The sequence below is a fragment of the Mastigoproctus giganteus genome, chromosome 2 (assembly GCF_048544385.1).
Source record: "Mastigoproctus giganteus isolate SK-2022 chromosome 2, ASM4854438v1, whole genome shotgun sequence".
Taxonomy (NCBI): domain Eukaryota; kingdom Metazoa; phylum Arthropoda; class Arachnida; order Uropygi; family Thelyphonidae; genus Mastigoproctus; species Mastigoproctus giganteus.
Window position 1 is genome coordinate 172830851 of NC_143576.1, and position 13691 is coordinate 172844541.

Below are 13691 nucleotides of genomic sequence, written 5' to 3' on the forward strand. Positions count from 1 at the left end.
TGCAGTTGTTTCCATTTGCATAACGACTTTCTGGTCATAATGTTTTGGCTTATCGGTGTATAAGCTAGACCTCTTGCATACTTTTATGGCATCATTTTCTGACAACTATTAGTAGTACTAAATTAATAGTAGCAAACTAATAGTAGTACTAAATTACATGCATGTTTATTTCAAAATTGTATGGCTGAGTGACATTTCAGGTGAAGGATTTGATTTAAACATAAAAGTACTAATAAATATATTTTCATGTTCAGAAGAACTTTGATATTAATTCTGTTTTTGTTTAGCATTCCTCCAAGTCCACTACAATCCCCTATTATTGGTCAACCTCCATCTTTTCCTAGTGATAGCAATTCCCTGTATCACATAGAAGAGTGCCCAGAAACTGATATGTTAACTTACTTGATGCAATGTTATGGAAGAGTTGCCGTGGAAGAGAGAAATGCTCCAAGAGTAGGATAGTCGTAATTTGTTATTAATTTAAAGTTTTAATCATGATTGATATTGTAGAAAATGATTTTGTACACTTGCCTGTAATTGTTTGTATTTGTAAGTGTCTCATGGTAAGCATTGTATGCTGAATTGTTGTTCACCTTTTTCTAGAACATGTTTATGTTTTTTAGCAAATAGCAATGTAATGTTATATGACATAAATTTATGTACAGCTTTAGAGTTCCTTATACATTAAGTGTAGTATACAAAGTACCTTGTCCATTTATGTAGCATGTGTTTTCTTACAAAATGTTTATTCTAGGGACATATCTTTAAGTACTTTTTTTTTAAAAATGAAATATGGGTCTGCTATTTGAGAAATACAGAGTGATTTAAAATTCAGGCAACTGTAATACCTCTGCTTACAGAACAATGGTTGTTAGAGTACAACTGCTATTCTATGCAGAATCAGAACAGTAGTTCTCACACAAACTCATCCATGCTGGTTTGTTCATGATGAAGCCATCATGTTAGATTGTGTTTGAACATGATTATAGTTGATCGATACATATTTTTCAAAATGTAAACATCAAAGCTTGAATTTAAAAAAAAAAAAAAATCTCAATTCTCTCAAATTATGAAAGCAACAATTTTGTAATTAGAGAATTTTATTTTCATTGCCTAAAAAATTAATTGGGTATGTTTTACTGAAGTACACGAAAGTCTGTTAAAAAGTGATACTTCCACCACTGTCATTGACACAATTTTGACAAAAATATTGTTCAAAGAGAACAAATTTTGAAGTGACCTGTATATGAGAATTGCAAAATGATGCACAGTTTTGAAGAAAATTTTTTTAACACTTAAAAGTTGTTAGTACAATTATCTCATGGTGTTAATAGGAAAGTTGATAAATACCATTGGAATGGGGATGATATCTTCAGAAACCTTAATTTTTTTTTCTCAAAAGTCTGCTTTACCATGAATGAATGCAATACCACATAGACAGCTTCAAAAGCTGACTTTTGAAGCTAAAAGTTTTCTTTTTGAGTAACTCACTTGTTTCTCAAGATGTTTTTTCAGTTGTTTCTGATTGTTTAATTGTTTATTGTTCTAATTATATTTTTATTTTTCCTCAGGAAAAGTAGCTTTCTTATTAATACCAGGTGGTGTTGTTTTTAAAGATACTGTATATTTTTATGTACTTTTCTAATAGTAGAACATTATTTTCCTAGAACAAATATATATTTTTACTGTGTCTTTCCCACTTTGAGGATTCACAACCACAGTGTTTCCCACCTCAGAGTGGGAAACACTGGTTTTGAACTGATTAAACATATTGAATTTTTATTCAGTATGTTTAATCAGTGACATGACACAAAACTGAATTTTGTGTCATGTCTTTTCCTCCCGATTTTAACAACTCTACAGTAACTTCATCTTCCCCTCGGGCTTTTTGATCCTTCATTTTCTTCAACGCATGTTCTACCTCATCAGGAAGGATATCAGGTATGTTGTATGTGTTATTAATTTGCGATCCATCTTCCCCACTGCTGGCATCATTCCCTTGCTCCTTGTATAACTCTTTATATTAGTCTTCTGCTTTTGAATTAGTATTAGTAGAGGCATTTGATGCAAGAAAGCAAGCTTATGCAGCATCAGCCGAAAAAAAAAAAAAAAACCCCACTTCCACTTCACCCCTCTGTTCGTTCAAAATACCTGTCCAGCTGAGCCTTAAACTTATTTAGGCTATCAACCTCCACGACAAGGGATGGAAGTCTGTTCCATCAACCAACCACCCGCTGGCTGAAGGCAAATTTCCGCACGTCTGTCCTACATCTGTCTTTCCTCAATTTGAGTTTATGCCCTCTCAGGTGATTATTCTGAGCTAGAGGAAGAATCCCATCAGCATTGAGCATGCTCAAACCATTCAAGGCTTTATACACCTCTATCAGATCACCTCACTGGTGCCTAGTCTCCAGACACTGTAATTTGCAAAACTTAAGCCTTTCTTCGTAAGAGCACCCCTTTGTTCCATTCACTAATCTTGTTGCCCTTCTCTGTACTCTTTCCAGCAGCTCTACATCCTTCTTGAAATGGGGCCTCCAGACCTGTATACTAGGGCTTGCATAAAACCGAGAAATTTCAAAACCGAGTTTAACCGAAGTTTACTCATAAAACCGGTTTTAAAACCGATTTTCTCAGACTTAGGGAAAATAATTAAACACTTATAACACAGGTATTTATTTTATCTTGGGTAGATTGTACAAATCGTAATCAAATCTTTTAAACAAAATCTATCACCTCTTATAGTAAAAAAAAAAATTAAAATGCTCCAAAAAAGTAACCAACTTGAGATTATACAAAATTACAAATTGTATTCAAATCCTTTGAATAAAAACTATCTTCTCGTATAGTAAACAAAAAAATAATAAGCCGTATAATAATAATAATAATAATAATAATAATAAATAAATAAAAATAATGTGATGAAAAAAAAAACAGCTTAAAGTATTTGTAAAATACTTTACAAATAGTAAAGTATTTAAAAATAAATACTTTACTATTTATTGCTCAGCTCTTTTCTGAAAATGATCCTTAAAAAAAAACAGTACATTAAGCATTTTTCCTGAGAGACTTGACCTTATTTTTGTGTTCAAGAGTCCAGTGATCGAAAACACTCTTTCAGATTGGACACTTGTTGGTTTAATGGTCAGCAGTGCTCTATAAACTTTCTCCAGCTTTTCACTTCTACTGCTAGTTGCCTCCAAAATTTTAAATTCTTTGCTGATTTCCAATTCACTCGGATATTTTTAAAAGGCTCTTCAGTTAATCTCTTTATTACACTATCATACTCTCGCATGAGTGTATCTCCAACATCGGAACTAGACGAGTCTTTGTTTTCTTCTAAAAGAACAGTTCATTTATTTTCAGTTTCTTCATTCACCGCTAAGACTCCTTCGGAATGTTTTGCAAATAATCTTTGATAAATCTCTTCAGCATGCTTTCTCAAAACTTGCTTACTTGGAAAATCAAAAGTTCTTGAACCTGAATCTTCTTTCCTAAACTTTTTGGGGTTGTGTAGACAGCTCAGCAAAGCCACAGTTTGCCAATTTCGTCATGCATTGTAACGCTGCAAAAGGCTTTGGTGAAACTTTAAAGCAAATGGGTTTTCTGCTGTATCAAGCTTAGCAAGCAGAAATTCTATTGAAGACTCTGCTTTAAGTGAGTCTGTATCTTCTGAGGTTATAGCCTTCAGAATCATTTCAACTGGTCGCAAAGTTTCACATAGCAATTCAAGTGTTTTCCAGTCATCGTCAGGCACAGCTTTAGTTGACAGTACTGCACATAGAGCATTTGGAATGCAATTTTTCAATTTCAAAAATCTCTCAATCATATAGAAGGTGCTATCCCATCTAGTCTTGCAATCTAATATAAGTTTATATTCTTTCCTATTAAATTTTGCTTTAACAAAATTTTGTAATATGTCATTTTTGGTAGGCGATTTTCGAAAAAGCTTGCAAATTTTTCTGACTTTGTTAATAGTTTGTGCAATATTGGCCATTGGATTGAAGAAATAAATAAGCTCATCGGTAAAGTCGGTTTGAAAAAGCATGCCTTGCTGTCTTTCTTCAACTTCTTCATCATCACTACTTTTTTCATTATTTTCATTTTCTTCATTGTCTTTGGGAGACTCAGAGACTGTGGCACCATAATTGATTGCTTTTTCATAAAGTACATCTATAACTGACAGATGTATACAATGGGCTATACATCGTTGATGATTAGGCATAATTTGCTTGCCAAACTTAATCATCATTGCTGCTCCATCGGTGGTGCAGGCAACAATATCCTCATCCAAGTTCAAACCAAATTCCTTCAAGTGTCCATTCCCAGTTTGCTCAGTTTTTCTGCTATCAAGTGAACCATTAATCTCAATAAGACCTAACGACCAATGATTATCTTTTGAATGCACATTTATATTCATATACCTTTTATTTTGTATAGATGTATATTCGTCTAGAGTCAATGAATACCGTGCACCCAAAACCAATGAATTTTTGAAATGCTGAATGAGTTCTTCTTTCTTAGTTTTATAATGATTCATAACCATATTTTTAATTCTATTCACTGAGACTGGTGGTAATTTATCGTATTTATTTCTCTGAAGGTGAAGGCTTGATTGTATAAACTCACTCTTGGCAATTGAATTAAAAGAAAATCCATCTAAAGCAACTAATTTTGAAAACTCTTCTTCCATAGATTTTTTAACGATAAAGTTTTTTAATGTTCTTACCATTTTTACAGGAGGTTCACTGTTATCTTGTTTAATGTCAATCTGATGCATTTTCTTTAAATGCAACATCAAAGATGATGTAGATCCTCCAGACGACTTCATTATCTTATAACATTTCGAATATTATGCTTCATCTTTGCTTTTTCGAGTAAAATAATTCCATACATTTGATTTCATCTTAGACATATTAAGAGTAATAAATATTAATTAGTAGGAATTTATATCACCGACAATTTTAAATAAAATATTGAAGATAACACAGGCACAATACTATGAGTCACTCCGGCAAGCACTGAATGAAGAGTCTAAACGAGGCGAGTTTCAAAATTTTCACGAAAGAAATTTTTTATTTATTTACTGCAATTTTTTTTACCCAATTAAATCTATTGTATTTTCAAAATTGCATAAAAGCTAAATGTTCTCCAAAAGCTGCTTTTTGGAGAACATTTGATCGCAAATATAATAGGAATAAAGAAGAAAAAAACTTTCTACGATTGAAATTTAATGCAATATTCAGCGAATCTGTTTCTAGTGGGTAACCATCAATAAGGCGCGTTCCATAACTTGCCTGGCGAACAAGATAGATGGAACGGAGGAATGTTGAGCATTTTCGTTTACGCTATCGCTCCGACTCACTCAGTCGTAAATGAGTTTGTTGTTGTTTGGTTTTTAGGAGCATTAGCAACTAAGGCCATATTGCTCCGGAATATGCGGTGGTCATTCCCTGACCTTTCCGCATCCTCCGTATTTGGTGGTGACGGGCTTGAATCCTGGTCTAATCAAGAAGCGTGTGGTACTCACTGCTGCTCCTTCCCACCTGGCTACGGAGGCGCCCGTAAATGAGTACACCTGCATCGTGCCATGATACAGGTGAGAAGATAAAAGGTACCGCTCCTAGATTTGGGCCACTTGCCCATGAGATTCGTACCTTAAAATAAAATAAAATAAAAAACATGTTTAAAACATAAAGCAGTTGAACGATCCAGACAAACGAACAAACAAAAGAAAATGTGCGTAATAAAAAACTATATTCGAAGGCTAACTAAAAAAATATTCGAATCTGGTTTTAGAAGTTCGGTTTCGGTTTTAACAACTCAATATGAAAACCGGGTTTAACCGGTTTTTAAAACCGGTTTGCAAGCCCTATTGTATACAGTACTCTAGGTGTGGCCTGACCATTGCCTTATACAAGGGAATAATCACCTCCTTATCCCTGCTGGAAAAATTCCTATATATCATTAACAATACTCCATGAGCTACTCTTGCAGCCCGTCTGCACTGCTCAGAGAACTTCATATCTGCCTGCACAACTGCCCCCAAGTCCCTTTCATTCTCTACCACTGTCAGTGTAGTACCACAGAGTTGATACGTTGCTCTGGAGTTGCTGTTTCCCATGTGTAGTACTTTACATTTGTCAATGTTAAACTTCATTTGCCAACTCTCAGCCCATCTGCTCATCCTTTCCAGATCCTGTTGCAGCAGCATAGTGTCATTAGTGTCCTTTACAACACTGCCAACCTTTGTATCGTCTGCAAACTTGGACATTAAGCTTGATATACCATCATCAATATCATTTATAAATACAGAAAACAATAATGGACCCAACACTGGGCCCTGAGGGACTCCACTAATAACATTAGTCCACGATGAGCAGTGTCCATTGATTACCACTCTCTGTCTTCTCCCCCTCAACCACCCCTTTATCCATAGCAGCAATTTGCCTCCAATGTCACACTGCTCCAATTTGTGTAGCAGTCTTCCATGTGCAACAGTATCAAAAGCCTTTCTAAGATCCAAGTATATAATATCAAAGCTATTCCCTGCATCCAGTTCTTTTGTGACTGCATCATAGTATCCAATCAAATTGGTCAGGCAAGACTTCCCCTTAACAAAACCATGCTGTGTCTGAGCTATAACTGAACTCCTGTCTAAATGATCCTGCAGTGCTTCTTTAACCAGTGCCTCCATTAATTTTCCTGGAACAGAAGTTAAGCTCACAGGTCTATAATTACTTGTGTCAGCCTTTGATCCTCCTTTGTGAATTGGGGTCACATTTGCACACTTCCAGTCTATGGGTACCTCCCCTGAGTCCAAGCAAGCTCTCATAATTATGGCTAAGGGTTTGCTTACTTCCTTTGCTGCCTCCTTTAATATAACTGGGTAGATCCCATCCACCCCGGGTGCCTTTCTTGTGTTTATCTTCAACAATTTCTCCTCCACTTTACTCCCAGTTATTTCAAGATTCTGTAACTTACTGCTAGAGTTAAATACACCTCTGGCATTCCCCTCGCTGAATAACTCCTCGTGTGAATGTCGATGCAAAATATTCATTTAGTTTGTTAGCTACCTGAGCAGGATCATCAACAGTTGACCCATCAATATCAAGTGGACCAATCTGATTCATCCCTTTCCTTCTAGAGTGTACATAGGTAAAGAACTCTTTGCTGTTTTTCTTTGCATCCCTTGCCAAGGATTTCTCGTAATCTGCCTTGGCCTGCCTAACCTCCTTTGTAACTTGGTTGCATATCAACTTGTATCTATCATAGGCTTCTGTGTCATGTGTTAATTTGTAAGTATCCCATGCATTTTTCTTCTCTGCCATATGCCTTACTAGTTCATCTGACATCCATTTTGGCCTAAACCTTGAACAATATTTCTTAGTTGGTATGTAAAGTCTAGTAGCTTCCAAGATAAGTTCTCTGAATGCTTCCCATTTTGAATTTGCTGTTAGTAACATCATCAGTTGGTCCCACTGTATAGAATTTAAATACTGTCTCAGTCCATCGTAGTCGCCTTTACGGAAGCAATAACCCTTCCCTTTACCCCTAATGGTAGTTTCCTCTTTGAGTAAATCCCACTTCAGCACACTGTGATCACTGCCACCTAGTGGTTCATTTATCTGCAGATTCTTAATGCATGCAGAATCACTGCTGATAATCAAATCAAGAGTATTACTCCCTCTAGTTGCCTCCCGAACATGCTGATGTAGAAAACAATCATCCAATAAATCCACAAAAGCCCTGCTAGTGTGTGTGACCAGCCCCCAAATTCCAGTCAATATCTGGGAAATTAAAATCTCCCATTATAAGACTCTCTGATTTACTGGCCCACTTTATTTCCCTGTACAGTTTCTTATTATACTCATCAGAGTCATTAGGCCTATAGCACACTCCTACTCTCAATTTTGATCTCCCAATGCTTATGTCACACCAAACTGACTCAACACTGCACTGTCCAGCGATTTCGACTGGCTTCACTTCCTTGGTTTTTATGTGTTTCTTAACTAATAGCATAACCCCTCCTCCCTTCCTATCCTGTCTATCCTTTCTGTAGACGTTGTACTCCCCAAATTACAGTTCTGCATCCCTTATATCTGTGTGACACCACGTCTCTGATATCCCAACAATATCTGCCTTTGAGGTTTTGAGCAGTACCTCAAATTCATCAAATTTATTTATTAAACTCCTAGCATTGTTGTACATGCAAGTATACCTGCACCTGTTTCTATTCTTAGCTACCCTAACACAACCCATGTGTTTACTTGTACCGCAATGGCTCCCAGCAGTCTCTGAAATATCCTGCATCTTGTTTTTCAGGCTTCTGCTCATTCTAATAGAAGCAGCGCAAGAATATCTTTCACCTCTGCCAGTGGCTACTGTCAATCTATTGGTCTTTGTCTCCCCCCAAGCTAGCAGTTTTCCGACCCACCTAACACTGCCTCGATAGCATCAGCAAATATTCTTGCACCCTTTTTATTTAAGTGTATCCCATCCCTGTAGAAGCAATCTCTCCTGTTAACAAGTACAGTCCAGGCTTAAAAAAATTCTACCCCTTGAGCCTTGCACAATCTTTCCAGGGCCGAATTGGTCGACAAGGCTCTCATCATATACTCCCTCCTATCGTGTCTGGGCAGAATTGCAAACACTTTCAAATTCAACCCTAATTCTCGGCTTTTGTTCAACAGTGACCTGTACTTGTTAAATAATTCTGCCGGTCTCCTACTCATAATATCATTAGTGCCAACGTGTGCAACTATATCACCTTTTGTGCCCTTAAAAGATGATATTTGCTCTACGTCATCAACCTTTGCCCCTGGCAGACATAACCTGGTCCTGTTCCACCTATCCTTTTTACAAAGCATGTTCCCCGTTTCCCTGACAATAGAGTCACCAACAACTACTAGTTCCTTCGGGACCAGCCCAAGTGCAAGCTCTGGCGTTGATGTGGGCAGCTGAGAGCTTGATGGGCCCTCAATTTAGTTTCTTCGAGGGCATCCACCCTGTCCTTCAAGCTCTCATATAGGCCCACAAGAACGCCGAGTTGTTGCCTGATATCGATACACTCCTTGCATCGCGCACACACAAAGACATCCCCCGTGGCAGTATCATGTCCCGTACCCGATTGCTCTGCAAACATCAAGCAAACAGTGCATTTTATAAGGCTGTGAGTCAGAGGACAACTGCCCACCTCAGTTCTGCTCTGAGCCACAGCACTTCCATTAACTTGAGCCTTTTGCTTTGCTGCTCTGGTCTGAGTCATGATTCTACTAATTTATTAATTAATTATTATTAATTATGTTATGTTATTAATTTATTAATTTATTATAATTAATTATGTTATGTTATTAATTATGTTAAATATAATTATGTTACGTATCGAATTATGCCTTCTCTGCTATTTATAAGTACATCATTGCTATTCTTCAGTTTCAGTATCATTTATCTTTCTATATTATTGCTCATGGCTGCTGATTTAAATCCTGTTTTCTCTTAGTGCTTGTTCTACTTTTCTTGTGCTAAATCTTATGTCCTCTCTGAGTCTCTTTCTAATGGCTTTGCATAACTCAGTATACTCAATTTTCTCTCAGTGTTGTTCTTGCTCTTCATTTGTTGTCTTTGGTTCATCATAAAAAGTGTTTCTTGACTGATTTTTTTCTTCTTTGGATTTCTTTTTACCTATAGGTTTCTTGGGTTTTATCACTTTCACAAATTTGTAATATCCCTCATTGATATCTTGGTCCCGAGCAGTCTGCAGAAGCTCAAACTTGTTAAGTTCCAGTACGTACTGCTTTTTCTCCTCTTCTGTTATCTCAAAGACCTTTGTATTATTTATTCGAGCCTGTTTTTTCCTTTCTTTTCTTACATCTATATCAAGTGTGCATGTTATCATTCTGTGATCACTTCCAACATTTACCTTATTCAGGACAGTAACATCATTCATGATATATCTTCTATTAGTGAGGATGAAGTCGATTTCATTAGTTGTTAATCCATTTGGGCTCTTCCATGTCCACTTTCTGTTCAGCCTTTTCTTGAAAAAAAAAAGTGTTCATTACTGACATTCCTTGAAATTCTGCAAATTCCACAAGTCTTTCACCTCTTTCATTTCTTTCACCAATTCCAAAAGTTCCTATAGTTCCCCTTTCTGCACTGTTTTGTTTCTTTCCAACCTTAGCATTGAAGTCCCCAATAATGATAGTGTGGTGAGTTTTCTGTTCATCTAGAAGACACTCAATTTCGGTGTACATTTCTTCAACCTCTTCATCATCATGGCTTGATGTTGGTGCACAAATTATTATAATCTTCAGCTTATACCTCTTAGAAATCCTGAGTAGTAGTCTTGACACCCTTGGTGATGTACTTTTGAATTCCAAAATGTTGATTTTTATATCTTTATGTACCAGAAAGCTAACTCCACCTTCAGTCTTTTCACTGTTTCCATTGATGTACGGCAGATTTCCACTTGATAAACTTATAAGTGATTCATTTCTTTTTCGTGTTTCAGCCAAACTGATGATATTCCAATTCACATTTTCTAATTCCTTTTCCAACTCTAATATCCTGTCTTCACCGATGAGTGATCTTACATCATAACAGGCCAAGTTCAATTTCTGTGCATGGCAGCCTGGTCGTACCCAGAAATTCTTAGCACCCTCTGCTTCCAATCTGACCCTCTCGCTGTTGTAAGAGGGAGAGTGAAAGCTGCTGGGGACTGAGGGCCATTTGTTTTGTCTTACTGTCATGTGTTGGAGGGTTTGTTCTTTTCCTCTTCACGCTGACCAGGCGTCTTGATGAGAACCACTCTACACGTTCATTGCCACCTAAGTGACGTAACAGGGCTTGCCATCGAGAAGGTGTGCATGAGTGAATTTTAGGGAGGCAGGCCAACCAGACTTCTCCTAAATCTTCTGAAATAGAAAGATATTGGATCCATCAGTGCTTTAGACTGAGTATCTGATAACACACACAATGTCTGTTCCCCTCTATGGGCGGCATTGATTGGTAAATAGGCACTGTGGTGGCAGCCTAGTGATGGAAGCCTCCATAATGTGAGATTGATGCACTAAGTAGCAAAATTAGTTTTCTTATTGCTGTGTACAGAATGAGCTGTGTGCGCCTGTTATTATAGCTCTTTAAACATGTGTGAATTTAACAGAAGCCAAACTGAAAACATTTCACAGCCTTCATTCATTTGTCTACAGCATGAGGCATTTGCTCTAAATTTGCTTGAGTTTATTTTGCTTATTGCACCATAATGGAGAAGGAGTTCTAATTGAGGTATATGGGGTGAGTGAAATGAATGAGGAATGGCCGTTCTCCCTCAGGCAAGACAAAAACCATTGGATGCAAATGAAAAATCTCATGGAATAACAGAATCTTGAATGGCATGGGACATCTGTCTGATAATTACTTATTTGCCAGATGTACTCCATGCCACCAAGGTGCCCATGTTGAGCTGGGCTGGGATGGTCAGTGGAATTCTGTGAGGTTTGATGCAAGTTGTATCGGGCCTTATGTCTATAGTGGTGTTTATTTGTCATAGCATTTGTTTATATATCTGTGGGTAGTGTGTCGAACGCTGGAATAATTTGCTTTCCATTGCATGGAGGCAGTGTCTGCTGGATTCCAGGACATTCTGGAATAACAGGAAATGAAAGAGCAGATCTTGTAGCCAAACAACCAGATACTACTCTTTTGCAGACTTTTCAAACTCCATATACCGATCATAAACATATTATCCCTAAAGTATGTTACAATAGCTGGTCAGTAATCTGGAGAGGTTATCCAGGAAACAAACTATACCAAATAAAACCAGAACCAAAGCTGTGGCTCTCCAGCTTTGGAAAAGTATTTTATAAAAATCTCCATTAAATCTCCAGTGGAATAATTCCAGCAAGGTTGGAAGTGTTCCACTGTTATTGAAATTTAAGTAGAAATTTGAGCAAATTCGGTTTTAATTATTGTAAGCTGTATATTGGAAAAACAAACTATCCCCATGTACTTCCATTTTTAATTCTATTTACTCTATTTTTCTAGAGAGCAAGTGTACCACCATTAAGCGAAGTATTAACAGACATAAGGACACAATGTGTTCAACATGCTATTCTTGTTTTACAAGGAGTGCTTACATCTCCAAGGTTTGTTTCATTGCTTTTTTGTAGTTGTTAAACATGGTTTCTATTTTTTTGCTCATTAATTTACTGTTTGATATATTTTTTGTAGTTTTTAAACATGGTTTCTGTTTCCACCCCCCCATTGCTTTTCTCATAAACTTTTACAATTTCAGACCTTCCTTTAAGCCATCATTACTGCTACCATATTTATTGGCTCAGACATTTCCTAGAGGATTTTTTCCAGAACTTGTTTGTGTGGCCAGTCAGGATCAGGATATATTCAAATCTGTAAGTTAACAGCTTTTTAATGGGTTTCTTTTATAAGTACTCCACTCTTATGTGCTAGGAATTACTAAAGAAATTTAATAATAGTTCTACATATATACAAAGTACATTGTCATGGGAAAAATTATTAAAAATCCTATTATTTCAAACCACCAATAAGAGAATGCAGTGGAAGCAAGAGATCATGACGTTAGTAGTAGTTTATAAATGTATGGCATGGTCTATATAAATGCATTCAACAAGTTGAAATGGGCGTGCATGGGTTTGAACCATGCATATCCATGCTTTTGTTTGCATCAGTTGATTTTGGACATTAGAGTAGAAATAGTATATGATTTGAAAAATTTCATCATAGTTACCAACTTTACAGATATGATGGAGAATCCATTTTCCCCCTCAATTTAATTCATCTCCATCTCATGGCAACATAGTTGGTGACAGAGTTTTCTGTCTTTTGCAAAAAGTCCGTTTTCTCCATCTTTTTCTTTTCACAAAAACTAACTGTTAAAATTGAAAATTTGCTTCAGTTTTGTGAATTTCTGATTATTTTCATTAACGAATTGGTCATCAATATGCTGTGGTAACACAGCACATTGATGACCAATTTGTTAATGGGATAATAGTGTTGTTCTCTGTTATGTGCACTCATTTCATAGTACTTTGGTAATGCAATGTTAATTAAGTGTCTTTCAGTATAAGATGCCAAAGAAATATGATGCAAAATTTCAGAAGCCGTTGTTGCAAGAATTTCCATCTGTTGTGTAATCTGAAAAAGATAACGCATTTGTTTGTGTGTTATTTGTAGATATGATTTTTCAGTTTCAAGCCAGTGGGAAATGTGATGTAATGAAACATTTGCAAACAAATAAGCATAAAGACAGTGTGTGTGTGTACCATGTATTCTAGGTACCATGTATAGAAATAAATGTAAAATTGTAGCATTTCATAGTGATGATGATATACAGGGTGTCTCAAAAATACACGGCATAACTTCAGGAATGAGTTTCTCATATGTAGACAATAAAAATATTTTATATCAACATAGTTCCAGAAATGCTTGGTTCCTGAGTTATTAACCGGAATGTCTTATCTCCTGCAGGTGATTTCCTTCATCACAAGGTACTGACAGAATCTGGTGGTTTTCCATTCCGACCATGTACTCAAATCAGGAGTAAGCGGATATGCACTTTATGTATGGTTTGGCAGATGGCAATGCTCTAGAGGCTCATCATTTGTACCATGAAAAGTTCCCAGAACGAAGATGTCCAGACAGGAAAACGTTTG

The 13691-nt window shown here is 36.5% G+C and overlaps 1 protein-coding gene across 1 annotated transcript in view; it reads left to right on the forward strand.

Annotated features, from left to right (window-relative positions):
• The window catches only part of Ube4B (Ubiquitination factor E4B), a 538247-nt gene that overhangs the window by 182393 nt on the left and 342163 nt on the right, over positions 1–13691 (forward strand). The window contains exons 7-9 of the mRNA XM_090389644.1: positions 288–453; positions 12046–12146; positions 12296–12410. Coding sequence (XP_090245770.1) covers positions 288–453; positions 12046–12146; positions 12296–12410 — 382 coding nt within the window. The remainder of the gene's footprint in view (positions 1–287; positions 454–12045; positions 12147–12295; positions 12411–13691) is intronic.